The sequence below is a fragment of the Pyrgilauda ruficollis genome, unplaced genomic scaffold (genome assembly GCF_017590135.1).
Source record: "Pyrgilauda ruficollis isolate IOZ18807 unplaced genomic scaffold, ASM1759013v1 scaffold101, whole genome shotgun sequence".
NCBI classification, from domain to species: Eukaryota; Metazoa; Chordata; class Aves; order Passeriformes; family Passeridae; genus Pyrgilauda; species Pyrgilauda ruficollis.
In genome coordinates this window covers 1,159,749-1,187,280 of record NW_024508213.1, presented here as the reverse complement: position 1 = coordinate 1,187,280, position 27,532 = coordinate 1,159,749, and the positions used below count along the sequence as shown (strand labels likewise).

The window sequence follows — 27,532 nt, the reverse complement described above, 5'->3', positions numbered from 1 at the left end:
CCCGTTCCGAGCTCAGCCCCGCCCCGGTCCCGGCTCCGCCTTTGAAACGCGGCAGCAGGGAGAGGACTGGGAAAAATAAAAACCCTCGAAAGACGGGGTCAGAACTCTGCCGCCTCAACGGACAGTGCAGTCAGCATTGAGACGGAGATAAGAGCCGACAGACACGTAATCGACGGTGCTTTAATTCAATGTTTAAATATAACATTCATTAAGTAATTAAAATAATGCCAAGCTGCCTTAAAAAAAAAAAAAAAAAAAAAAAAAAAAAAAAAAAAAGAAAAACAACAAAACCAAAACCAACCCAAACAGAAAATACCGAAACACAAAGCCCAACACATCAGTTCTGATTATTGCCCAAGGTTTGATTTGTGCTCTTCATTCATGAAAGCCTTGCCTCACATTTAGCCAGTCAGCAACGTTTTTTTCTAAATATTATTTTTAATAGCAAGTCTTTTAATTCCCTGTCACATTTTCACATCCATGAAATATTTGAAACCAATCACATTCCTTGCTACAAGTCTAGAAAAATGTATTTAGGTAGCCATTGCTGTGCACATCTCTTTCAATATTTATTTTAAAAGAGACAATGTTTAACTTATTTTACAAAACAAAACATGGTGAGGATGTACATACACCTTTAAGCCCCTCAGCAGCAATTCCTAAGTGGTAATGGAGAGCTGTCCAGCTGAAGAAACACCTCTGTGACTCCCACACTTGCAGGCTGGCTGGGCAAGAGGGGAACCTTGTCTGTTCCTGCCCCTGCTCCAAGAGGGCAGTGGTCCATGTTCTCAGCAGGAGCTTACATCCACTCACAGCATCAGGGACCATTTAGAGTCGTGCAGCCACAGGTTTCTGTACAGGTATCCGAGCATCTAACAAAAAAACCCACGCTAAATATTTCTGATCAACATGCTGTAAGCACCACACCAATAAACTACTTCTTACTTTACTGCCCTCAGCCACTGGGTTGCACAGTATTTGCAATAAAGAAGGGAGATTCAAAGCTGCAGCTAATGATACCAGAAAAAGCATTGTAAAAAAAATATTACTAAGATTTTTATGCAGTTACGTCTATGGAATTACTAGCTAAAAGCACTACATCTAACATATGTGCATTGTCCAAAGTAATTTATAACTTGAGAAGCTCTCTTCAAATCAAGAGAATGCTTACCAAACATGTCCAGGATTTTACTAACAGCCTCTTGATTTACATTGTAAGTGAATCCATTGGGCCTACAATTACAAAAAAAAAAAAAAAAAGTTTACTCAACAAATATTCCTTATTCCAGTAATTTCTACACAAATAATCAGAATTTTCATAATTACATAATACTTTTCATCATACCAGCATACATATCAAATTTAAGGACACGTCAGACTTCTACTCTAGAACAGTCATGGTTTCTTTACCTTTTCTCTTGTTCACAGTCCCCAAATTCTGTTGCACTCAATTTATTCCTTTTACTTGAAAGGGGAATTTAGCTATAGACATTTATCTTAACCTATTCATTTCATGAACAGAGGCATAAGGAAATAGTTCAGGTCATCAGCTGCCAACTATGTTCTGTGAAACACTCAAGACACTGCAGGGACTTGTTTTATTGGGGACTTCCATGATCATACTTTTAAACACGGTAAGGAGCACCACAACACAAATTCATTTGATAATAGAATAACACATAATACAGCAACAGGCGCATTTTAATCTTAGGCCTATAAACCATGGACTGTGTAAAAAGACTCAAATGATTAAGCTTTGAGTTAAATTGCTATGAGATGAGTTTAGTGCTGAAGTCCCCCAAAACTAGCAGTATTCCTGATTACTGCTTACATTGCCTGACAAGGCTTACTGTAGCACACAGTATTACAAATAAGGAATCTGTTCTTTTTTGATCAGAGCCTCAGGAGGAAAGCTGAAAACCAAAAGGTTAAAGAGAATCAGAAGCAGCCTAATGGTGAGTTAATGAATTTTGTCGTTAGGTCCCACAGGAGTCTTTCCACTATGAGGGCATGCCATTCCACTTCAACATAATGCAGAGCAAGGAACTATTGCGTCTTCTCTATGACTCCAGTCAGCCTCTAGTGCTCTGGCAGTTGGGGTTCTGCTGTTCTGATAGGAGCTCAGACATTAAGAATTGCCACTAAGATTTCTATACACCAGAAATCTAACATTACTTACATTTTCTTCTTCTTCACTGCTCCCAGTTGCACAAGAGCTGATAAGGCATTTTTCTGCATGTCAGAAGACAGCGCTTCATAACATTGTGTACTCCCTATGGAGAAGGCAGAAACAATTAAAACTTTTATAATTTTCAATTAACTAGCTACTCTTGTAAAATCATATTGAGTAACAGCTGTACACACCCTTCTCGAGAAGTTGAAAAACAAAGTTGCGGACTCCGGGTATAAACTGCTTCTCAGTAAATGCTTCTTTCATTTCCTTTGAGAGGTATCTGAAAATTAACTGACATTTTCAAGAAAATGAACATTTATTTCTTTTAGATTGTCAGATTGCAATGATTTATAAACAGACATGTCCTTGTAAGTAATACTATTCCACTTTGAAAAACATAGGAGAGGAACTCAAAAAATACCATTGCATAGGGCATCTGAAAGTTTTATTACTGTTTTACAGGTAAGAAAATCCCAATATTAAAATAAGACTCTATAATAGCTACCTTAGACATTAATTTTACATTTTTGTTCTTACAACCAAAAACAGTTTAACTTTTTTAAAGCAATACCTGTTCTGAAGATGAGAAAAAATGGGCACATCATACAGTTCCACCCACCTCACACATCAGATCACTAACTACATTCCACTATGTTAAACACCTACAGTCTCACCAATCTTGTACTGACTTACCTGAGATTTTAGCCTTCTGGGTTTGCATGCATTGCTTACTACAGGAAAGTAATTGTTTAATCTTATTAAAACCTTAGAAAAACCAAAATAATTTAAAGAGATATGGATGGAATTAATGACTCCAATCAAAGCTATCAGATAGGAGATGCAAACTCATTTCCACACCTGGCAGGACAACTCACATAAAATGACTTAAGCAAGAGCTCCTCATAAAAAAGAACAATGAACCTGATAGCAGCACATTCCCTATAAATCTTATAAACTCACAATGAGCCATCACATTACATAGTAGTTACTGCTTTGGTAAATTGGACAAGTCTGAGCCAAAAGTTAAAACTGGGATCCTTGGGGGAGGGTGGTGTTTAAGATTTATTACTGCTGTTTCTTAACTTTTGCATTTCTCAGCCTATTTACACAGAATACCACAGCTCTCTTACTTTCCTTATAAAACATAGGAAAAAAAAGAGATCATTTTCTGAAGGACAACATACCTGATAACCTTCCACAAAAGGTCTGAACATAGCTGACAAGAAAGACACCGTATCACTTCCTTTGTCAGTAGGGTAAATCTCCTGTTGACTCGTTTGAATGGCATCACATTTTGTGAGTAGAAAACATCCTTCCTCAAAATCCTGGGCAAGAAATGCATAACTAAAATTCTAACATTTACAGAAATGCAGCTACCGTTTCCCACAAAATCAACAACAGAAACGACAACAGGGCACCACTTTCATTTCTGAAATCAGTTGTCAAGAGACTTGAACTATAATTTTCCTGTCTCCCAAAAATATCCATATAAAAAGGCGGTGGGAACATGTTCTTAAACACAGCAGTTCCTCAATACACAACAGACCTTGGCACAAAGAAAGTGGCTGTAGCTGCTATTGCAACAGCCAGCCTGAGCTGCCTCAGGATTTTGTCAAAACAGGGTCAGGTTGTCCAGTTTAGGTTTTTTATCCTTTGGCTGTTTTTTATTTATTTATCTATTTTTAAACTAAGGGTTTGCCTTTATCTCATGTCCAGTGTTTGCAATAAATGATAATACAGATCACTGACCTGCCCTCTACCAAACAGAAAACAAATGGCCAAAAAGTTACAAAGTATGGAAATGTCAAGGTCAAAACCATTTTACTGCCAGTATGGGCAAAAGAGGAACAGATTACACAAAGGGATGGGACAAGGACATGACAGACATATGAATCAATAAAGCATTGAGTGGCTGACTAAAAGATCCCTTAGCATCACAGCAACTCTTTCATCTGACTCCAGCCAAGTCAGTCATAGCCAGCCACCTTCCTCCTCCCTGCTACTTTCTGCTATTTCAAAGCTGCAAGAGGCAACAATTGTCAACAAATAAAACTTAACAGTGCCAGTCAGCCTTTAAAAAAGGCCCAATTCTCATCTATATAAAAATCGATGAGATTTTAATACATTTGGAAGTCTTGAACATTCTTGTGAAAATTAAACTTCTCTCTTTTTTAATGCAGGAAAGATCATAACTATCACCATCATATATTTGTCTTCAGCATTGATAAAAATAACATGTAATCAGTTTAAAATCCAATTAAAAACTACATATGCCAATTTATATTGGGTGTGAGGCTGAACCAGTTTTTTAAATTATAAACTTGTTTTCACCTGCATTTTAAGCAGGCTGGACCAGAGCCAGCTCTGACCCAGCAGGTTTGTGTACAAACTGATAGAGTAAGTCATGCAGAGAGCCAAGGGCTGCCTGAAGCTCTCCCAACTTGCCTGTATCCAGCTGTGCAAGGGGTGCACACAGGCACACTGAGCCCTGGAATAAGACAGTGTGCAGGAACAATACTGGCTTTGTCTGACTGACGCCTGTATGGAGCAGGAGGTAAAATGAGGGAAAACTCTTTTCAAGCAAAAAAAGGATGCCAGTAAAGCTTCCAAAGACTCTAAGAGGGAAACTATTATGCCATTAGGAAAGCTCTCACTTCAAAAGCCTTCACAGGTTGCACTCCTGGCAACATTTACACTTCATTGAAAAGACTGTTTTAACATAGATTTTCAGATCTGTGCTGTAAGACTGGTAGCTTTATGCAAAAAAGCCAAACTTGTGCTACAGTTCATTTTAATAGTTCAGAATTGGGCAATTTCTTTTTTTTTTTTTTTTTTTACTGGAATGGAGGAAAAAAAGGCATTGGCAATCTTGTGGATTCAGACAATATTTTGCAATCAACATAATGACCCCCTTTGTAGTTCTCCCTCCCATTTACAGATCAAGGTGATATCCCTGTAGGTGTTTTTCACAAAGCACTTGTTTAGCAGAGTCCTGGAATCAGATGCTATTTTAATTGGTTGCATTACTATCAGTATTTTTGTATAAGGGATGTTTTTACCTTCAATGAAATGCCAGGAAAGAAGATGAACTCATCAGAAAAAACATCTCTCAAGAAGTTGAAGCAGCTATAGACTTCCTCTGAAAAAAATATTGTGAATGCAAGTGAAGAGCCATTTACTCCTTATTTAAGAGAGTACCTACTTCAAATAAAATGTGGACTTGACATGCAAGGGCAGAAACCACAACAGAACAGCAAGTACTCAAAGCACTTGATTCAACTGTTAAAAAAAGGAAAGAGCGAGGGCTTGCAGTTTTTCATTAAATTCCACAAACAAATCCTACAAAAGCATCAAAGGGAAAACAAACACAAAAAAGGCAAGCAAAATATCCCCATGCCCTCCCAACACATCCACCTTACCGCAAGTGTAACAGTCTCAGATAGCTCCCGCTAGCAGTCACAGGAACCTGGTGCTCTTCTCCCAGCTGATGGCAAAAGGAGCAAAGCAGCAGCTTCTCAGAGCCCCAGCATACCTTTTCTGAAGCTGGGTGCCATCTGCAAGGCGACTGCCACCAGGGCTGGGCGCACAAAGACGTTCAGCAGCTGGTTCCTGTACGTGGCACACATGAGCACAGCCAGCGCATGCCTGAAGACGATTTCCCCTACGGCTCCATCTTCCACTCCCTTGTCATTCAGGACCATGTGGCCATCGACAAGGCGAGCAATGTTGGAATGCAGGATGAGGCCAGACAGGACTGCTTTTTTGGCACACAGGTTTTCTAGGAGGAAAATACAACACTCAGGAAGTTGCAAAAGGGAGCATAATTCTATTGAAACAGCCCAGAATGCGCCAGTATTTCAGACACTAAGCCAAACTTTCAGTTAGAGAGACGTTCCAATAGAATCCATACCAGGAACTGGCAAACTAGGCATAGTATGACATGGAGAGAACAAATTTCAGACATTTCTATAATTAAAATGCTTCAAATTCTTCCACTTACTAACAACTGTATTGTAATTGTTCCTTTGTCTCTGGAACAAATATTCTGAGCCTCCAAACAGAAAAAGGAAATATCTGTTTGATGGAAACATTCATTAGTAAGGAAACTGAGACTATGGTTGTGCTTAAGCATTTCTGACACTACAAGTTTTGAATCAGAGGTACAAATCTTTTTATAAACTTTTTCATCAACTCTCATACATAAGCAAGGCCTCATCCCAAATTAAATTTATAAAAATTCTCAGCATAAATATTGTTATATAACATACCTGCTCAATGAGAAACATTCCCTGCATCAAACTGGAATCAATTTGACAAGCAAGCAATAAAAAATTTCATATTGAACGCTAAAATACACTTTATATGTTCACAGCACCACAGGCATATCAAATCAATATAGCCTTTTCTGACAGAAAAAAAACCATCATATTCCTTTCCTTTAATACAGATTTCATGTACAGTCTCCTTGCATCTTATTTACTCCTTCAACCTACTTTGTTCGAATTTTGCTAAAGCTCCCAAGTTTCTCAATGCAATAGAAAACAGAAGTCTGTGTAATTTTACAGTTCCTGTTTTGCATATAAAATTTCGCAAATGTTCTGCCTGTAACGACCAACCAGCATGACAAGGGCAGAAATAACCAGCTGTTTGGAGACCAAGGAATGGAGAGCATACATGCGGTTGGCCTGAGCATACAGCAAATTGGCCTTTAAAATGTATTTCTTCTTTTCAAATTGACAATCCAAACCAAAACAACAAACCTAGTATGCAACTGATGCCTCGAGCACCCACAGCACACTCCAACAAAATCCACTCAGCTGTTGTCACTCCTCCATTTCATGACCATGCCTATTTGCTATTCCCTGACTACATGACAACTCTACTAAAGCAAATGCTTACTAACTGTTGCTAAGAAAATAAACAAAATAAATAAGCAAATCTGTATGTGTTATGTTTTTCAGTTTACTGTGTAGTAAGATTCTAAATGTTGTTTTAAGTATTGCCATGAAATTCTTGCTTTTACCAGTCTGGCAGAAGCAGACCTTGCCTGCATTCCCTGTAGTGTCGATCCCTGAAAGAAGTGAGTTTTTCCCAGAGGTGACAGAGCTCTTTCATACCAGTAGCCTGATCCTATTTCTTTATTGTAGTAGTGAGAGGCATCCTTGATTATACACAGGACTACAAAAGCAAAGATCCTTGGCTTAAGTCTATCTACAGCAGAAAGGTAAATCTACGTGCATTCCACAATACTGTTCTTTGCTAGCTTTACCACTTACATCCTGAGGCTCTAAAATTGCCTGTGTCACTCTGGCTCACAGAGAGAAGTTTCAAACAAAGTTTGAAAGCACAATCAATCTTTCAGCAGCCAATATATACACTATACATATATATATATATATATAAAAGGGGGTGTGTATATAAGTATATTAATAAAACCACCAAAGAAGCCTTCCCTGCAAAAGTCATCATTGTTTCTGGAGATAAAATGAATTTAAAAATAAACAGACAACTGAGAGTTTTGATTTCCTCCACCCATTTGTTTCTGCTAGTTCTTTGCAACAGTAACAACTTATACTGTAGTCAGTACCAAGCAGGAAATGTAGCATTACATGGAATTAACTGGTGCAGATCAAGCTACTGCCTGTGACTTACACACAGCCACTTACACTACACAAACTGTAGTACTCTGATAAAGTGCTTTATCATTTCACTCTCACACCACACTTCATGATACAACAGTAAAATATCTGTTCTGTTTCCACCTGTTTTTCAAAGTATTATCTTCAACAGGTAAAGTCAAAACCTGTCAGATTTCAGCATGATTTTTAGCATATCCTAAAATCCATTTATAACTCTAAGAATTCTGTAAAACTCTCACCATACATTGCTTCCATAGAAATATAATTTATCTTTCATAAGCAACAAGAGGAACTGAAATAACACTTTCTCTGCATACCAGGCCATTCAATGAATCCTCCAAATGTCTGTGTTAAGCCTTTAAGCCACAGAGTCTTTTCTATTAGAAGGTCAAATTCCATGGCTGGCAAGTTCTGGAGCAGGACAGCAGCAACTAGCACCCATGGGCTCAAAACCATGTTTTCTATTTGCAGGAGCTCCATTTTATAAGCTACATCACTGACAAATTCTTGGATATCCTCAGATGGCTTTTGGGGAAGATGCCTGAAAAAAAAAATGCAATTTACGGTAAAGATCTCAAAAAGCCTAATATAAATAACACCCCTCTTTATTTCTTTCATATTGTTCCCAGATCTGTAACTTTACAGCACCTAACATCTGCAGGGTAATTCTATGTGCTATGTAAAACAGAAGTACAGAGCAAAGCATCAGTAGCTGCATGACAGTACCTGTAAGAACAGACCTCTGTGGTGATGCTGTATATTTGCTGTCTTCAAACAAAATTCAAAAGCATTATATTTTACAGAAAAAATTACAAAAGCAACACATTCCAGTCACAGCTGCAGCTCTCCCTGACATATGATCACTTAACAGCCTTCAGGAATAACATAAGAAGTGAGAGAAAGGTGAAAATGTTAAGTGGCAAAAGCACCACATTCTCAGAAAACAGAGCTTTGCCTGGTTCATGCATCACCTTTAAATTTTAAAGTGGCATCTTCTCAACACAGGGAAAGCCACAAGTAACAATTCATTTCAGAAACACCCAGTGACAAGCACAATAAGCCTCTGCTCAGACCAAACAGGTTCACCAGTCTGAACAGTCAGATGGAGGGAGGTGAGAGAAGATGAAAACAAAGTACAAGAGAACATCTTAGTTCACATAGGTGTAGACTAAACAAATGTTTTTCCTGTGCATACGACACAGAAAGATGCAGTACCTGGGAACCAAATTGTATGGGCACCGATTGATCCTCCCAGATGCCAAGGTTCTAAGGGATACTGGCTGGCCAACGTAGATATGTATGGTACCAAAATTGTCACTGAGGATTCTCCTGGCTTTTAACAACCCCTATGAAAATGGGAAGAGGAAAACTTAAATTCTGGCGCTACAGGGTGTGTATACGTCCACTTATGTTCTGTTCTTAAAGAATTTACATACAGATGTAGATTCTTTGGGCTTTGGGACTCCTAGGAGTTCATATGCATAGAGAGATTCTTCTAAGATCCTCTCATAGCTGATGCTGATGGGAACAAGGTACGTGTCAAAGACTTCACGTTTGAAAAACGGTTCCATCACAATGCTGAGAAGACCTGCCAATTGGGAAATAAACCATTAATCACCTGTCTCTTTCAAAGAGGGAAAAGCAACTGCAATTTAACTTTGAAAAGGATATCTTTGTATTTTAGAAACTGCTAATAGGTAAGCACTGTGCCTGTTCTCTCTTCAAGTAAGCAGAAGCAAAAGACATTGCCCAAGCCTTAAAACAGAGAGTAAATGGAAGCAAGACTCTTGGACAGCTATTTGTGCTCTTTTCAGCAGTACTGCTCTGTGCTGCTTGCACAGCATCTTCCTTCCAAAGATTCCCCATTACTTTTACAGTTAGAATTACAATCTTTCTCTGCTGGCCAGGGGATGCCTATTGTCTAGGAAGAAAATGGTGAAGAGTTGCTGAATTTAGTACACAATGGGGCAAAGGGAGCAAAAGCAGTAGAGAGGAAGGGAAATGTATTGGTGTTCTTTGCATGGCCTCTGAACCCAGCCATGGTGTTTTCCATACTCTGACAGACTTCCCCAGTTTCCCTCTACTTGAACATCCCTTTCTATACAAAGAACTTACAAAGCACATAGCCACTAATGAAAATGCTAATAATATTACAAGTTCCAAATCTTAAATAAACATACCAAATTTTGGAGTCAGAGTCTTGGCAGTGCGGCTTCTAGTCCCCTCAAGGAAAAATTCAATTGGGGCATAGCCACTCTTCAAAAGTAAAACAAACAAAAGGTTAGTCAGAGAAAACATTACTTCTTTATTGCCCACAAACAGTTTTAAGTACTTCAAATGTAAGTAAGTTGGTTTTTTCAATGAAAGACAAACATATCTAACTTCAGACATCTGTAAGCCTACATTCATCCATTGTAGTTGCTGCACCATATAGTTTAACTAAGGAAAATATTGTGTCTTTCATGAGATATGGGCACATAATTCAAAGCAACTGATGAGCAGTAATTTATTCACTTACTGAACTGTGTAATAACAATAGAGTGTACACATGGTCTTCAGCTACAGCATATTTGAGGTAAAAAGCACTTACTCAGACCACCATGAAGACTTTCAATCACACAGCAAAGGCATCCTGCATAACTCACAAGAATTGCTCCAACACAGTATTTCTTAAGTACACATTTTGAGAGCTCAGCAAGTTATTTACCCTTAACATCGTTTTTACATATTCAGCAAACACTGCCCAGTAGAGTCTGTTCCCACCAAAGGAACGTCGCATAAAAAAGGCACCTGCCCTTCGTAGCAGCTCCCCAACTATTTTCATTCCTAGGAAATCTGAAAAACAACCAAAGAAAAAACAAAACCACAAACACAAAATTTATTGATTAATATCAGCCAGCAGAATCAACCACAAAATTGCTAGCACGCTGACTACCAGAATACAGAAGATCTCTTTCAAGGATTCCTTTGTTGCCAACACATTTATTTGCTTTCAAATTGTCTAGCAAGACTTATACAGACAAGAATGGCATATTATAATATGCTTTCCATTTTTTTAAGCTGCATTCACTTAGAGCAATTTATTTTCATAATTTAGATGGCCATTTTCATAATTTAGTTCAGCCATAATAAAGACAAAGTTTCTGAAGTACATTATCTCACTCATCTTTAGAAAAAAGCAGCTCCTGCTGAATATATTCTAGAAGACACAGAAATTAGGCAGCCAATTAAACTACATTAGACCATCTATGATCCTGACTCATCATTTTGGGGGAGGTACACCAAACCAGCTAAAATTATTTTATTGTTTTTCAGTTTTAAGCAATGATAATCAATGCTTAACTTATCAAAAGCAGGAAAAAACACTTAATGTTAACAAAGTTCTTATGGAAGCATTTAAAACAAGTCCACACATCAGATGGCAACATGCCATTCCAACCTTGCCACATCAATCCATGAAACATTGAAGAATAGATAATCACTCAGTCAAATAAATTCACATTTCTAGTTGCAACACTGACAATGACTGCCCTGAAGATGTCACAGGTGCCAGAAACATCATCCCAACACCAGCTAGATTTCTGCTAATGTACTGTATGAGGATGTACTGGCAACTGTTTACCTTCCCTTAGCTAATCCCCACAGATCTATCTGTATGCTTGAAGCCAAGAGACAACTAACAAAGCAAAGGCACTTACCAGCTATATCAGGATAGTCTCTCCACTCAGCACAAGTGCCGATTTGAGAGTGACTTTGTAAACCACATCTTGTGAATCTCTAACATGATATGCAGTTATGAAATACAACTACAACCTGTATTTCCTCCAGAGGAATTTGAAATAATACACATGTACAGGCAGCATCAAGCTAAAAGCCCCTAATTCTTTAGGAGAACTATGACTCTGAAGCACCCAAAGCATTAAAAAAAAGTTAATCATTAAAAAAATCCTTGTAAGCTAAACTAATAGTATCTTAAGATACTATTTTGAGGTCCAAAACACAAAAATACTCTAATCCAAGTCAGCAAAGGATTACACCAATACCTATAACAACATGTGAGCAGAATCTGAACAATACACAACAGGTAAACTGCAACACCTTGATCAAGACAGCGGTGAAGCATGGACTTGCGAATCTAACCTGCATCACCCAGATGCAGCAAACTCAAAGACCAGGGAAATCTCATCTTCCATAGCAAGCACGTTCTCAACGCTTCTTTAGTCTTGTTAACTTCTTGACTGGAAAAGCAGACTACAGTAAAGCAGAAAGTTCCCCATCTCTGATAGGGTACTTTACCTGCGCATGGTAAGGTAACAGTGCTGCACCAGACCTGAGGTGGTTTTCTGCCTGCTTAGAAGACCTGTTTGATACTCGTGACTTCCATGATCAGGTTTCTAAGTTAAGTGCTAACAGCATCCAGATTATCAAAAAGCACATTAACTTGGAAGACATTTACTGTTCAAGCCCTCAAGAATTCTTTCCTACAAATATACTGGCTTGATCTGCTTTACAGCTAAGTATGCCCAAAATCCTGACTTCTGATATGCAGTATCACTTCACTGTCAGCTCTGTTCTCAGCACGTCACAAAGTTCTGCCAATATTTCAAAGGAATCAGTCGCATCAGAAACAAGCATGAGGTGTCTGGTACTTCGTATCTGGCTGTGACTGCACTTCAAACTGCATGGAGTATCACAAAAAGTTCTGCACCCACAGTACCACCTGGGCAAGTTCTTGCCTGCTATCAGGCTATGAAAGCAAATGTAAGTATTCTTTACAATCCTTATCTTTGCCCCAGCCTCAGGTCTACAGATGGGTACTTATGGGTGAACTTGCTATGAAAAAGATTCACCTTTGACAGGACTCAGCAGTAATGAGAAGCTTTCAGACATTGTAAGCACCTTACCCAAGGAGGATTTAACAAGCTATATTTGAAACAGAAGTTAAACACAACTACTTATAGTTGCAGCTACCAGAGAATGCTACCAATTCTGAATCCTGAAAACATTGTTAAAAACATACTTGCCTATTCCTGCTGCAATGACAGGCAAGGCCAAGTCATACGTGTATAGCAAATAAGACAGCATCAAAAAGTCTACATAGCTTCGGTGGCTGGGCAGCAGCACCACGGGATGCTCCTGAATGGCATGTTGCAACTGAAAAAGAACAGTGCAAACAATATTGTCCCAATATTTACTGACTGTTGAAATTTGCAAATATAGACCTGCACAGGGCTTAAGGCAAACAAAACCCCATTTGCTTGATGGTTGTTTCTCTGTCCACACAATCAATACAGATCTTTCAGCACAGAACCCATTGGAAATTTGGAGCAGTTGTTTCCAGAGCAGTAACCTGAGGCTCACAAGCATCACAGGACTCAAAAATGAGGGGTACCCCATCATGGAATAGTCTTAATTCCAAACCCTTTTGATGGGGATGAGAAACCAAATAGGGACTGTCAGGACTGACATTGCTGACTTCCAGGGAATGCACTGCACCCTCCAGAACAGCAACATCCTAAAATGAAATAGGGGGACAACGGTTCCCGGAAACAGAGGAAAACCTAAAGCATCTCCTGCCTCAGAGGTGCACAGTGTTTCACCACACTTATTTGTATGACGGTTTTGCTGTACAGCCATGTAATATTATATTGTGACCCTCAATTCAGCTAAATGCATTAGTATTTTATAGTATCAGATAGAAAACACTCTCTCAGTGGCTGATCTAACATACTCACAGGCACATGGTATTCCTTATCATAGGAAGCATTTGGAAAATATACAAAAAATTGTGACAACTGTTTGCCTCTAAAATACTTACATATCATCTGTCTTTCCTCCCACATTTACTAAGAAAAACACTAGTAAACAAAAGTGAGTGCAGTCTTGGCTTTTGTAGAGGGTATATTCCACATTTGTTATTTGTGACTAGAGCTCTTGTCCAAGTGACTGGTCTGAAAATATTTTAACTTTTTCCTCCCACCAGTACTCACTCTCTGCATTCCTTCTTCATTCACACAAACTCTCTGGAAAAGCTGTTTGAATATTTTGCTCAGAGTGAAGGCAAAAAATCTGACAGCTCCTAGCTGCATATGGTGGCCCATCTCATCCAGGATTTCCGTGGCTTCTTCTTGAATAATATCAGGTGATTCTCCCATTTCTTTTGCTAACTATGGAGAAACAAAACAGCAGTGACAAGTTGTTCCCTTCTCCTTGTCCATGCACACTGTTCTAATGTGCCACAGCTACTGTGGGAGAACTACTACAATAGTCCACGAGATTTTGTTTTATGTGATAGACATGGATCTAATCATACAGAATCTGTTTGGTGCCAGCCAACAAAGCCAAGTTAAAAACCAACATAACCTTAGACGTCAACGGTGGGGGAAGGACGTACAACAATTCTCCCCCCATATGAATGTTTTAACTTGCAGCATATTCAGAGGATATTTAAGTTCAAAGAATATTTCCTATATTATAGGAAAAAAAAAAATTCCTGTGCATTTTTCTTTCAATAGTAAAATGAAGCCTATGTTTGTATAGACAGTCAAAATGTAAGTATTTTAAATGCATTTGGGCTAGAGTTTACAAAGAACCTCAGCTGTATCACACTTCCATTTCTTTGTGATGCATTCCCTTGGCAATGGAGAGCTGAATTGCATACAAAGCACGGTCTCTACCAACTGTGCATATCAATGATCTTTCTTCTGTTGCCATGCACATTCCCTTTGGAAGCTCCTTGAAATAGACTTAAATAATGGCCACCTCTCCAATTTGGTATTTGAATCTAGAAATATGTAATTGAAAAGTTAAGCCTTTTACCATTATGGAATAAGGAACATGACTTTTACTCAACATAGAGGAGGAAGGGAAAGGAAAGGAATGGCAGAAGAAAAAGCCTCCAAAAAAGCACATCATTTGGAAGCCAGTGCTGCTTATCTATTATTTCCATTTTGTGACATATGAGGAAATCCATCTCCTCCAATCTACCTCCATATACCTTACTATCACATCTACTAGGTCAAATGTGTTTTCTTAAATGCATTACCCATTATCCTATGTATTTCCACACACAGTTTAAACTGATTATTTTAGCCACTTAAAGAAGCCAAAAACTGCTTCCAATTAAGCCTGAGAAAATCAGTCCTGCTTAGGAAGCCAAAAAATTCCTCTTATTATTCAGCAGGAAGAGATTCTGTTCTCATTCACCAGCAAAAGGCTTACCATACCGTTCACTCATGTGATTTAAAGGCAAATCCACTATGGAACTAAGAAATTCCCAAAATCAGAAATCAAAAACCCAGACCAGTCACATACAGAATGCTAAAACAAACAAATGACCTTAACTTCCCACACTGAACTTTAGTAACTGCAACAATTTGGCACAAGAACAAATTCGAGTACGCCTGTGCAAAGCTCTGCAAACCTTGCCCAGGCAGGAGGGACCCTAATCGTAGAGTGCTGGGCACTTTGCCCAAGACACTCTCAGTTAGAAACTTCCAGTAACCTCTAGTGCAAAACTGGTAACCAGGCTGCAATGGCAGGTCTGCTAACTCCCTTCAACCACTTGATGCAGCCAGAAAATATTCATCAAAATAATTTTCTATCAAAAAAGCACTTCAGAAGAAAACATCACACAAACATCCTTCTGTAAAATCCTCCGTAAAGTATTTTCTTTCAGTAAATTTTTTAGTGTCTCTGGAGTTGAAAGATGTTTTTGGCTTTCATACTACTTAGCAATCCATAATGGAAACAGAACTACTTCGTGGGGTAGAGTGACATATTTTACTTTGTCACATTATAACACATTTTGATGTATCACAGGTAATACTAGACATTAAAATAAACAAATAGAAAAAATTTACAGTAGCCTGTCACTCAGGACTAACCAAATCACCGTAGGTATTTCTACACACTTGCAATTATTTTTTATGGCTACTGAAATTAGTTTACGCTGCTAATTAACACACACACATATTTCAGGCATTTAAACACAGTGCAAAGTATCAGCCAGCCTAACCATAAAATACTTTATTTGTTATAAAGTAGTAGCTGCCCTTCATGTTAGAACAAAAAAATATGGTTACATCTTAAACAGTGTTTCTAATTCAAAGAATTATCTGTGATATAGAACTCTCATTTTAGTGAAAGTAGCATCTAGGACTTGTTCATAAATGCATCATTAACCTACAAAATTCCTACAAGACACCCCCAAAGTACAGAAGTGTCTGCTAAGAAGGAGAGTGCTAATGTCTTTCACAATGTTGTTCTGTGGTGAGAACCATGGAGTATGAGGAGAAAGAGAAAAAAGAAGAAGTCAGGCACACTGGATAAATTAATGATGAAGTGTTGTATATGCAAAATCAAAACACTGTTTCATGAACCTGACAGTTTTAGTGGCAACTCCAGTAATTTTTTTTCCTGCCAAAAGAGTTATTTATTTACTGGACTATCTTCCAAACTACAATTACCATTTTAACAAGGTCAGCAACAATCTCTTTTTCCCTGCTGCCACACAAAGCTTGGCTGTGTTTAATCCACCTCATCTTAGAGGTCACTGTCCAGACTCACCTGCTTGATAACATACTGAACTTGCTCTGACTGGAGAACAGCACTTTTGATAGCATTTGGCTTGCAAGGTGAAAGTCCCTTGTAGATCACCGGGGTGTAACATTTCATGGCGTATCGCAAGTCACTGGACAACCGTCTTTCCTCCAAAATATCCTCAAACTCATCTCTTTTCTTTGATGTGAGCTCTTTCTGCTAGGAACATACAAATGAAGAATGAGACACTGTATCAAGCTATTTGGTGACCTTCTTGGCTACAGTGCCAAAATAATGATATGTACTACTTATGCAACATTTGGGGTTTCTTCTTAGCTTTCAATATCATCTGTATGCTACAGTCTGTAGCTGTATGCTACTGCAGGAACCAACACCACCTGCTTGCAAGAGTGATCCAGAAAGAAACTAAAAAGCAAAATAAACAAACACACACACCCTCCCCCACCCCCCCAAAAAAACCCCTCACCCTAATTCCTTTCAATTGCAAAGATTCCCAAATTACCCTATGCCATGTTACTTAATTCTACCTCCCCCCCAAAAAAACCCTTACCCTAATCCCTTCAACTGCAAAGGTCTTCAAATCACCCTATGCCACGTTACTTAATTCCACACAACAGGAAGAAACTGAGAGAAGACATGGGCTTTTAAAACTGAAGTGTCTTGCTTTCAGCCTCTCCGTGATTAATAGGTATTAAGACTTTTGATTCCAACTCTCACAGCTTCATTAAGACAACGCCATGATTCACATTATAAAAACCCAATCATTAACACATAGAAAATAATCCCTGCTACTTGAAAGTTGCATCTGGGGTCTTGGTGAGTTGTAGCTTTCACACAGCTTGGATGTAAGGTACATAAAACATTACCAGGCAAGAGCAAATAAAAAAAAACTCAAATCACCTCACTGACACATGAGCCATGTGAATGCAATACGGTGCATATGCAGGTATAAAGAGAGCACAGCCTCTGTGTAATCAGTACCACCACTGCTAAGCAAGAAAAACCCCAGGGCATAAAGAACTAACTGCGGAACCATCCTGCTGCAAAAAATTCAGACAAAACTCTTCCCTTTGAGCCAGTAGACCCTTGTGCTGGAGAGAGATGTCTCCTATTATCTCCTATATCACTACAGTTTGTATGAATGACCCCTCAGTCTTCCCAAGAGTGAAACTGTATTTCTCCAAGCTTCAAACCAGCAGCAACAGCCACCAGGAAAGTAAGACAACTGGAGTAAGCCTGTGTTAAATAAAAAAATTATTAGTTATGACCAAGCATGTTTATTAGAAGATATTAAAAATAAAAATGCTCATGTCTTCCTCCACAGTTCCACCTGAAGGGTAGCACTAGCAATCTTTTCATTCATTCCTCTTTCTGTATCTGACCCGTGCAGAACCAAACTGATAATGAAGGATAAAACATGCTTCATAAGCTCCTTCAGTGACCTTTTCTGGTGCTGAGTGGAAAGCCTGGCCAGCAAACACAGAGGGGAACAACAGCAACAGATAAGTAAAATGTCCAACAGTGACAGCTGGGTTTTCAACCCTGGGAGAGGGAGTCGGGTTTCACTGCCAGCCAACCAGAGCCATATCAGCAACACCATCAGAGCAGCTGACATTTAGTAGAGAGCAAACCTTTAGCTCCTGTCCATTCATCACCACAAGGTAATTTGGTGGAACAAAACAAAACAACTCAAATGAGGAATATCTCCATTTAAGAATGACAAAAAATCCTTCAAAGCCTCATCTGTATCAAAAGTCAATTTTGTTTTATTGGAGGACACAAATCCCACTATAATGTTTGACCTTCTCAAGTTCTTTTACCCACGCAGGACAGGCAAATTTGGAGACCATCCCTCTACTATAATTGCATTTAGTAGATTGTAAACTTTTTCTTTCCACTGCAGCAGTTTAGAGAATTACCTCACAGTAACCGCGGAACAAACTCAGCAGGGACTTTCAAAACAATCTCATCCAGGTATTAAAACTTTTAGGGGTTTTTGTCCTGTATGATTTAGCATTACAGCTTTCAATCTCTCTTCTTTCACAGCTTTCGGCTGGTTAGTATTTTGCAAGAGCTGAGTAAGCTAAGATCTGTTAAGATGACTGCAAATAGTTTCTATTAGCCATCTGTTACTGCTGACACCTTATATCAATCCTCTTGATTAAAATAAAACAGAAATAAATCCCTTATGTTGTATAATGGCAAAAAAAAGCTCAGAATAGTAGCAGAAAATTACTCTAAGTATCACCTACTCAGATCAGTATGTGACAAGTTATTGCTCAGAACATCTAAGCAATGTTTATGTCAGTTACAAAAAGTTCAAATCCTGCAATCTGCAACTACATGAAATCCAGACAAAGAAAGGCAGCACTCAGCACGGGCATTATCAGCCACATCGGCAGTCACCGCACTGCTACAACTGTTCCCCAGCGCAACTCCAGTGAGCAGAGTTTTGCTAGGGCCATGGCCCATTGAAAAACCACCTCTCTGCCTCTGCTCTTCGACTGAGGTCTTCAGACTTGATGTGCAACTGATTTCTCTCCATGGTAGTAGTTATTTTCACACCCTGTTCTGAAGGAGCACTGAGGGAGCCAAGTCACACACTTTACCAAACACTAAATATTTGCAACTGTGCTTTTGCACATTACAGCCAAGCTGTTGTTCCAGTTTCAATTGCCAGGCGGTAGAGAGCACACTTAGAAAACACACTGTTGGACACCTGGACATCAGAAGATTCAGTGACATGCACTGTTACTGTGACAGCGGTGAAGTAGGCAAGCAAAAAAGCAGGAGCCTGGAGCTCCTCTGCTTCCAATAACTAGGATATGCAATGTAACGATGGTGCTCACGATGCCCTTGGGATACCAGCAAACAGACAAGACACAAGAGAAGCTTGGGAATCTCTGCCGAAACAAGGAGCTGTTTCCCTCTCTCCTTAGTACCCTCCTCCAAACGCTTGTAGAGGGGTGGGGTTTAGCACCCCACACCCAAAACTCCTTGTCTGAGGTTGGCAGAGCAGCTGCAGGGAACAAACAAGGTGAATAAAGTAATTTTCACTACGTAACACAGGAAAACCCGCTTCGGCCACTCCATGCCCAGGACAACCTCCCAGCGCTAACTTCACCACGGCTGGCAGGACAGGTTGCTGCGGGACTGAAGACCTGCGGAGCACCCGGTGCCCGGACACCTGCCACCTCACAGAGCCGCTCCGGGACACTGCCTCCCTAAGGAGGAGACACTTCCCATCTCCCGTACCCCGGCGGGCCTTCCGCAGCACCTCTGAGGAGAGCCGCGGCGCTCGGGAGCTCTGGCTGTCGCGACTGACACGACAGACAGTGAAGGAGCAGCCGAAGCAGAGGTGAACTGGTGAGGGGAAATGTCCGGTCCCGCCGGGACCCGGGAAAGGCCTCGTCCGTCCCTCCGGAGCGCGGTCCGCGCTTCCCCGCGGACACAAAGTGGGGGTAAAGGGTGGAGGAGCAGACTGCGCCAAGCGCCGTCATTCCCGTTCAGAGAGAGCGGCACCGCTACGGCGCGGGTGAGGTGAGCAGCCCCTTCCCCGCGGCACCGGTCCCGCCACCGCTGCCGCCTACCGAGTACATGGGTGCCCCTCGCCGCGCCCGCCCGGGCGCCGCCGCTGCCGCTGTCGCCATGGTCCTGCGAGCTCCACCGCGCCGCCCCGCGCCCCGGTCGCCCGCCCTACCCCGTCGAGCTGTCCTGCCGCCCGCCGCCGCCTCCCGCGGCGCCCATGGCCCCGCGCCGCCCCGGCCCGGCTGCCTGATGCGGTGCGGCGGCGGAAGGCGGGGGCACCGCGCCATGGGCGGCGCCATGTCGGGTGCGACGGGAGCCGCCGGGGGTCAGACGCTGGCCCGCCCGCCCGCCGCGGCAGCCATGGGACCGCGGGAACCGCACCGCCGGCTGGAGGCGGTGCTCGGCACCCTCTACGACCTGGGTGGGTGCACAGGGCCGGGCCAGGCGCTGCTCCGGAACCACGGTCCTCCCTGGGGCTGGGGAGGGGAGGGGGCCGGGCCGGGAGTGGGCGCTCCGGAGCGGAGTGACGGTGGCGCAGAGCTGACCCACGGCATGTGCTCGGAACAGGTGAGAAGCCTGGCGGCGCTTGGCGCGCTGCAGAGGACGGCGAAACGAGAGCAGTGCCGCCGTCAGCGGAGGAAGAAGAAGAGGAGGAGGAGGAGAGACGGGAGCCGCAGCCGGCGGCGGGCGGGCGGCGCGGGGCCCGGGGCTTCTTCGGGGAGTTGCGGGCCGAGCTGAGCGCCGCCGGCACTGCCGCGCCGCCCCCCGCCGCCCCGCCCGCCGTGGAGGTCGTGGTGTTCCGCGGGAGGAAGAGGAAGGAGCGGCAGGGCCCCTCGGTAGCGCCCGCCGGCGGAGCACAGGTAGAGCCGGGCGGGCGCGGTCCCCGCTGCCCCTCAGCCGCCCCTTCCCGGAGGGTGGGCGCCGTGGGGCGGGGTGCGCTCCCTGGACCGGCGCCAGCCCCCTGCCGTGCCTAGGTTTGTCCCTCTTGCTGCCTGGAAATCCGGATGCTTTGGCCGTCCGCGTGCTCAGCTCGATGGCATCTGGTCCTGCTGATTCCCAGTGGGGCTGCTGGAAACAGGGGCAGGATGAAGCAGGGGAGGGGGCACGACTTGAAGACCAGTTTTTTCAATTTCAGATCTCTGGATAAGAATCCCATGTTTGAAATAGGCGCATTTGAGCAAAACAAATTGGTTTGCTGACAGGCCTGATGTTACGGCAAGAAGTGAAAGAGATGGAAGGCTAAGCCTCTTGCTTACTTCAGTGCTCAGGAGTTTTGTGTGCTGCTCTGTTCCTGTCAGTAGCTGTGGATGTGAGGTGCCAAAACTTGCTTCTCTTCTCTGGCATCACAGCAGCACTGGGCCAGTCACAAACAGCATTTGTTCTTGGAGGATCAGTGTTGGGTAGTCAGTAGGGGAAGGCATGGCAGCATTAGATCTCAGTCCTCGGGCTTGGTTTGCTGCTGCTAAACTGCTTTGCACTACCAAAAACTGTAGCTGAGTTCCTTCAACAGGGAGGTCTGGGTAGGTTTGGCTGGAAGGTGAGCAGAGGGGTTGATTTGTCTCCAGATTTTATAGCTTTCTGTGGTTGCTTTCCTTGAATTGTCTTCATGGCGATAACATCAGAAGCCCATTTTAAAATAAGCTCCGATGGGCCAACATATGACTGTCTTGAATTCAGAGAGACTTACTGATATTGGGGGTTTGATTGCTTGGAATTGGGGACTTCAAGAGACTTAAGCAGTTGTTTGAATCCCTAAACTTTTGTGCTTTTTCCAGCATGTTTTCCTCTAAAAATTTTCTTAAGTTTTTTATAGCTGGAGGTTTTTTTACCTGAAAATACTGGTTTTACTCTTGTTAGCAAAATGCTCTGAAGATAACTGGGTGTATTTGTGGTTGAAATTGCAATTCTATATAGCAGCCTTTGCAGAGCTGAGAGGAGTTTGGCTGTGGTGGATGCAGAGGGAAGCCCTGGTGTAACCCTTGGGCCTGAACCTGTGACTTACTGTGCCCTGAGGTACTGGAGAGTGAAATGGAAATGCTTGAAATGTATTTCAGTTCAGCTTTAATGCTTACGTAGTACTCCTGTTTCATCTGAGTGGATTGTACCTTTGGGAGCAAACAGGGAAGGTGAGCAGGGTAATCTCTTGAACAGACGGCAGTTTGCCTGCCTGCATCAGCATGCTTGGGAATGGGCAGAGCTTCCACTCAGAGAGCTGGCTCAGCACATCCTCCCTGAAATCAGAAAGCAGACAGTGTAAAATAACCCTGGGAGATTTGTAGCTGCTCCATAGTGTCCCATGTGGGACACTCCTGTAACAAAAAAGCATGGAACTCTCTCCCTGGGGATTTTGTGCTTCTTTTTCTTTCTAGGGTATAGTGTGTTCCCCTGCGAGAGTGCCCCTCCAAGCTGAGAACTGCTGATGGAAGGTGTCTGTGTAAATTGTGGAGCAGAGAAGATGTACTTTTCTCTGAGCTCATTTTGAGCAAGTCCTTTCTTCAGCCTGTGTTAAGTGGGTTCTGCCATTGCTGGCAGTGCACCCTTTGGAGCTGTTTCTCTGGCATTAGTGAAGCTGGATATGGACACTAATATATGTCCATGCAGTTAGGAATTAAGCTAGTTCTACATATTGTCCCAGCTGTGAGTACATGCACTATTACCACTGTACTGTCTCAAACAAAATTACTTAAAATTCATGAGCTGTCCGTATGGGTTTGGAAATGGACATATGAGTGATACGTGGCAGTTTTTCTCTTACATACCTAGAAAAATGCCATTGAAACTGTCTCTTTTAACAGATCCTGGTAATAAAGCTAGGAAAAAATGCTGCTGGAAACTATTCCATATAGAAATAGTAAGGGACTTTACATTTCACTGCTTTTCAAAAAGCTATCCCAGTCAGCATTTAAACTGGTGTTACTTGTCATATTAATTTGAAATGTTTTGTTTTGTTTATAGACCCAAATAGTGAATGAAGAGAAAAATGCAGTCAGAGAAGAATTTAACTTTGAAAAGGTAAGTCATTAGGATCAGACTAATCTCACTAGTGTAGTGTACAGTTATGTGTACGCGTATACTTCAGAAAGCTGCGGTGGGACTGATGGGAAGCCTTTCCAGAAAAAGCTGGGTGAGGATTTCCTAATAGGAAATTTCTCTTATAGGTGAGGATTTCCTAATAGGTGATTCTGGCTACATGCCACACCAGAGGAGGAACAGGCTGGCAGCAGTCAGCTGCTCCATGTGGAGAGAGATGTGTTACAACTTCATGGCCTTTTTTTCTGATCTTCCAGTGAGAATTTCAGGGGGATGTGTAAAGGTGCTTGAATTCCCATAATGTTTAGCATAGTTCTTTCTGTCCTATGGTGTTAAATCTCTGACATCTCACGTGGGAAGGAAAAAAACGTGTATTGGCATCTGTTTTTGAAACAACAAATCACTTTTTCCATTTGTCTTTTTATTCTCCTCTGTTCTTACATGAACATAACTAGCATTGGCCACCTTAGCTACTAATTTGTTTACAGATCTGTGCAAGTTGTTTTGTGTGCCTAATCACTGCTCAGGGATGTGTTATGATCCAGTCCAGTCTCTCTCTGGAGATTCTGCATGGAGCTCTGTACTGCTAAGAAGGGTGGGGATTTAATCACTGATTTAAAAAAGATTGTGGGTTCATTAGTGGTTTTGCCAGGGTATGCTTGTATAGTGTTAACTCTACCTATGTGTGTAGTCAAACCACCATCTGCCTATCTGTGTTTCTCAATAGTTAAGTGCTTGTTTTTTACATGGAGGAAATCCATTCTATGTATTACTTCACGTGAAATGAGGAGGATTGAAAATTGTCCCCTTGATAGTCCTCACCATCCAGAGGTTAGTTGGACAGTGGTTAGCTGCTCTGCAGTATAGCTCTGAACTCAGTTTTATTTTATAGCATGCAAATTTCCAGTATTAGCCAGGATTTCCTCAGGAGTATGACTGTTGCACTCTGCCAGGCATTGCTTTACAACAGGTTGGACATTATGAAATGCCTGCAATTTTCTGAAATGTTCTAGGCTCGCCTGGAAGTGCACAAGTTTGGAATCACTGGCTACAAGAAGCAGGAGCAACGTGTTTGGGAACAGGAGCGTGCTATCATGCTGGGAGCCAAGGTAATTGTCCTTTGGTTTGTGCTGGAGGTCACCCAGCTGTTATAATGCAGAAAAGCAGTAAAGAACATGAAGGGCTTTGGTATTCTTCTTTTAAAACACAAAATTCCCTGCCCTGACCGTTCTCCCACTTCATCCTTTTCTTTTACGTCATTTCTTCTGTCGTGTCTGTTTTCTGTAGATGATTGGAAGATTAGTATGGTTGTGTTATCAGGAAAAGTATTACAGACGAAATATTACTGATCAGGCTGAAAAACATTTACGAATTTTTAATCAGGCTGTTCAAAAATAAATAGTTGGTGAGTGGGGCTCACTTTTTAAATCTTCATTCTCACAGAGAGATAAAGATGGAGAAAATTTTTTAGTTCATCATAACTAGTATAAAAGAAAAAAATAATATTTTAGGTGTTTTTTAGGAAGTGGGTTGGGGTTTTTTCCTCAAAGTGTATATTGTAAACCTTGTCGGACTGATAACAGAACAGTATTGTCTCTCTCTGCTGTCCTCACCAAGAAAGAAACAATTTGTGACTACCTGATGTCTCTTAAGTCCATTCCTCTCATCCAAAAGGAAATAAGCATTTCTAACATTTTGCCACTACCACGTGAAAAATGCTGTCTGTGCAAGTGTGTGAATAATTTTTGAACCTATTTGAAAATTTAATCAGCAGTATCCCTCCCAATCTTTTTGCAGCCCCCTAAAAAGGCACATGTGAACTACAGGACTTACCAAGAGAAACTGAAAGAGAAAAAAACAGTGAAAGATGCTGATAAGGAAAAGGTTCGTATGAAATTTTCTGTATAAAAAGGCAGCATGTAGGAGCCAGCCCTCTTTAAAAGAGCCTGACAGATAATGCCGCAGGTGCAGGAGGAGTGCCCAAGCTTGACACCTGCTGCTCCCTGTGAATTGGGCTCCTGGCTCCTGCAGGTTTAATCTTATTGGTAAAAGCTGGTTGTGTGCAGTATAAAGACACAGAGTTAGGCTTGTGTTGTGGTTGGTTTCACTGCCTCACCCTTCCAGGCTGATAGACTGATGGCACAAAATCAGCAGTGTTTTTTTTTTTTATCCTTTCCTCTTAAGAGGAAACAGATTGGCCCCCAATTAAAGTTTGTTGCATGTTGTCTAACCATAGAGCCGGATCTTCAACTGTTTTTTTATCAGCATAATTCCATCTAGGATACTACTCATTATTTAAAGCAAGGGTGAGGCTTCTGTTGCATCCATCCTCTAGCACAGCTCATCTGGCTCTAAGCCTACTCTCTGCCTCCCTATGGAGCCTTCCCATGTAGGTGGGAGCAGGCTGGTGGGGCTGGTAATTGCTCTATTAGCCAGTTTCCTGCCACCCTCTTTCGCAGGGACCTACTTCTCCTGCTCTGTCATGTGGTTCAAAGTGCATGACCAGTCACATCTGAGCCCTGTTATTTGACAGCTGCCCTCAGCTGGGTGACAGGCCACACCTACCTGGTAGCAAGTCCATCTTCTGACCCTGGGATCTGTCACATGCCCGAGAAGGAAGCCTGTGCTTTTGCACGTGACAAGGACAGCACATTGGTCGTGAGTGGGCTGTGCTTTCCGTAAGGCATTAGGAAGGGCTCTGGGCACTCCTGGCAGTGGCTCCATAACGTATTGCATCACTTGTTCTGTCAGAAGGTCTCCCAGCTTGCTTTAAGTGCCTGCTGCTCTGTGAAGCAAAGGCCATTTACCGAATGTTCTTTGTGCAGGTGGTTGTTTAATCAACATGCTCTGTTCCTTTTTCATTAAAATATCTGTCTTTAAAAACAGGAACATAAAGGTGACTCTATTAAGAAGAAGAAGAAGAAGCATAAAGAACAGGAGAGGTGAGGTATTTTCAACATGGTCTCCCCAGTGTATCTCCCCTGTGTAATTGCACAGTCTTACTCCAGAAATCATGCACATCACAGTGCAACAAAATTCTCCAGGTGCTGAGATCCTCAAAAAATGGTGACACTGCTCTGTGCCTAGCTGTTCCAGAGACTTCAGTTCCTCAGCTTTACTTGAAAGTATGTCAGTTCTGCCCCAACATGTCTTAAGACTGCAGCTGGATGTCAGAGGGATGAAAATCCCTGTGTGCAGACTCATGACACCACTTGCTCAGAGCATTTGCCCTAAGAAATAATTTCTGCAAAGCATAAGCTACAGTATACAGAGGCTTGAAAGTGAGCTGACATTTCCTAATCCTAGTGCAGCAGGTTCCCTCTGTACTGTCTTCCTTCTCTATCCAAAAATCTTCATGTTTCTAAACATTTAAAAATGTAAATCATTCTGTAATGTGCTGTAAATTTTGCATGTCAATGAAGAAAAAATGTTCTGAAGTCTTTACATACTATGGTTTGATACTCCATAATACCAAACTCTGCATAAATAGGTGACTTTTTCACCATATTAAGAATTTACCTGTGTTTCTGCTGTTTCTTTTAATTTTTGTTTTTCCTCTCCCTGTTACAGGAAGGCCAAAAGGAAGAAATCTGTGCCTAGCATTTGGCCTGCAGGACAAGTTGGAAAATTCAGAAATGGGACCTTGATTCTGCAAAGCTGTGACATAAAGAAAATTAAATCATCTAAAGTTAGCAAATGAACTTCATGATACAGAGTGAAATGGACAATATGCATAAGAGAATTCACATATTCACATTGCTATCAACACAGACTTCTGCGGCCTTTTGCCTATCCACCATATCCTAATTTTTTAGTCTTGTTATCACAGGATTTTTATGTACCATTCTGTCTTGGGATGAATATTAGAATTTACTATTTTATAAATAAAGATTAGAGTTCTTATCAAGAAGGTTATACAGGCTATTTTTATTAGTCAATATGTGCTGAAAAAAACATTTATTTTTGTAGAATCAGCTTATTGGCTGTTAATAAAATAGTCATTTAATCCATAAATTAATGGATTAATGTAAATATATCTTTCATACGGAAGGAATTTGGAAAAAGCAATGTCTTACTCTGAACTGGAAGTAGGTGTTCTCCAAACACTTATTGGACATAAATCTGTTTCTGTATCCTTAGGATTATTAGTGGATAATGGAACTGCACAATGATTTTTCAGCAAAACCTCTTAACGTTTCAAAATTGCCACCTTTGGAATGAAAATAATACTTTTCTGAAGTTTTGTCCCAGGCAAGCATTACACATTCATCTTGTATATCTCTGTAGAGCTCTCCAAATAAGCACTTTGGAATAGTAGTTTGGTGGCTTGGTTGTTTGGTTTTTAAAAACAAAACCATGTAAGACAGCCAAATGAGCATGGACAGTCAAAAGCTACTGGTTGGTCCAGTTAACTCGTGTTTGTTTTGATTCCATGCTTCTTAAGGCCTTTCTATGAAATCTTTACCAAAACTGCCTTTTGGTGCTATTTGGATTTCAGCAGTCTGGTGTTTCTGGAACAACATTGATTGTCTTCTGTAGCTAAATATTTTATTTTGTTGCGTTTAAGGTCCATCAATTAGAAATGGCAATTGTTAGTAAC

The 27,532-nt window shown here is 41.4% G+C and overlaps 2 protein-coding genes across 3 annotated transcripts; one reads left to right on the top strand and one right to left on the bottom strand.

Annotated features, from left to right (window-relative positions):
• Window positions 1-164: 164 nt before the first annotated feature.
• GNPAT (glyceronephosphate O-acyltransferase) lies at window positions 165-20,201 on the bottom strand. Of its 2 annotated transcripts, none has more exons than XM_041468438.1 (16): window positions 19,965-20,201; window positions 16,381-16,572; window positions 13,803-13,979; window positions 12,837-12,966; window positions 10,520-10,647; window positions 9,993-10,068; window positions 9,249-9,400; window positions 9,028-9,158; window positions 8,130-8,353; window positions 5,706-5,951; window positions 5,233-5,312; window positions 3,358-3,498; window positions 2,365-2,464; window positions 2,180-2,273; window positions 1,172-1,233; window positions 165-872 (listed from the first exon to the last, which is right to left on the bottom strand). In XM_041468438.1, exons 1-16 carry the CDS (start codon window positions 20,199-20,201, stop codon window positions 829-831), a joined length of 2,214 nt encoding a protein of 737 aa, XP_041324372.1. In that variant the 3' UTR covers window positions 165-828. The 2 variants fall into 2 exon arrangements, with proteins under 2 accessions (XP_041324372.1, XP_041324380.1); XM_041468446.1 differs by having other exon boundaries at window positions 16,381-16,569.
• Window positions 20,152-27,532, top strand: CUNH1orf131 (chromosome unknown C1orf131 homolog). Its single transcript, XM_041468473.1, has 7 exons — window positions 20,152-20,323; window positions 20,470-20,762; window positions 22,858-22,914; window positions 23,946-24,041; window positions 24,730-24,816; window positions 25,819-25,874; window positions 26,503-27,532. Exons 1-7 carry the CDS (start codon window positions 20,152-20,154, stop codon window positions 26,630-26,632), a joined length of 891 nt encoding a protein of 296 aa, XP_041324407.1. The 3' UTR covers window positions 26,633-27,532.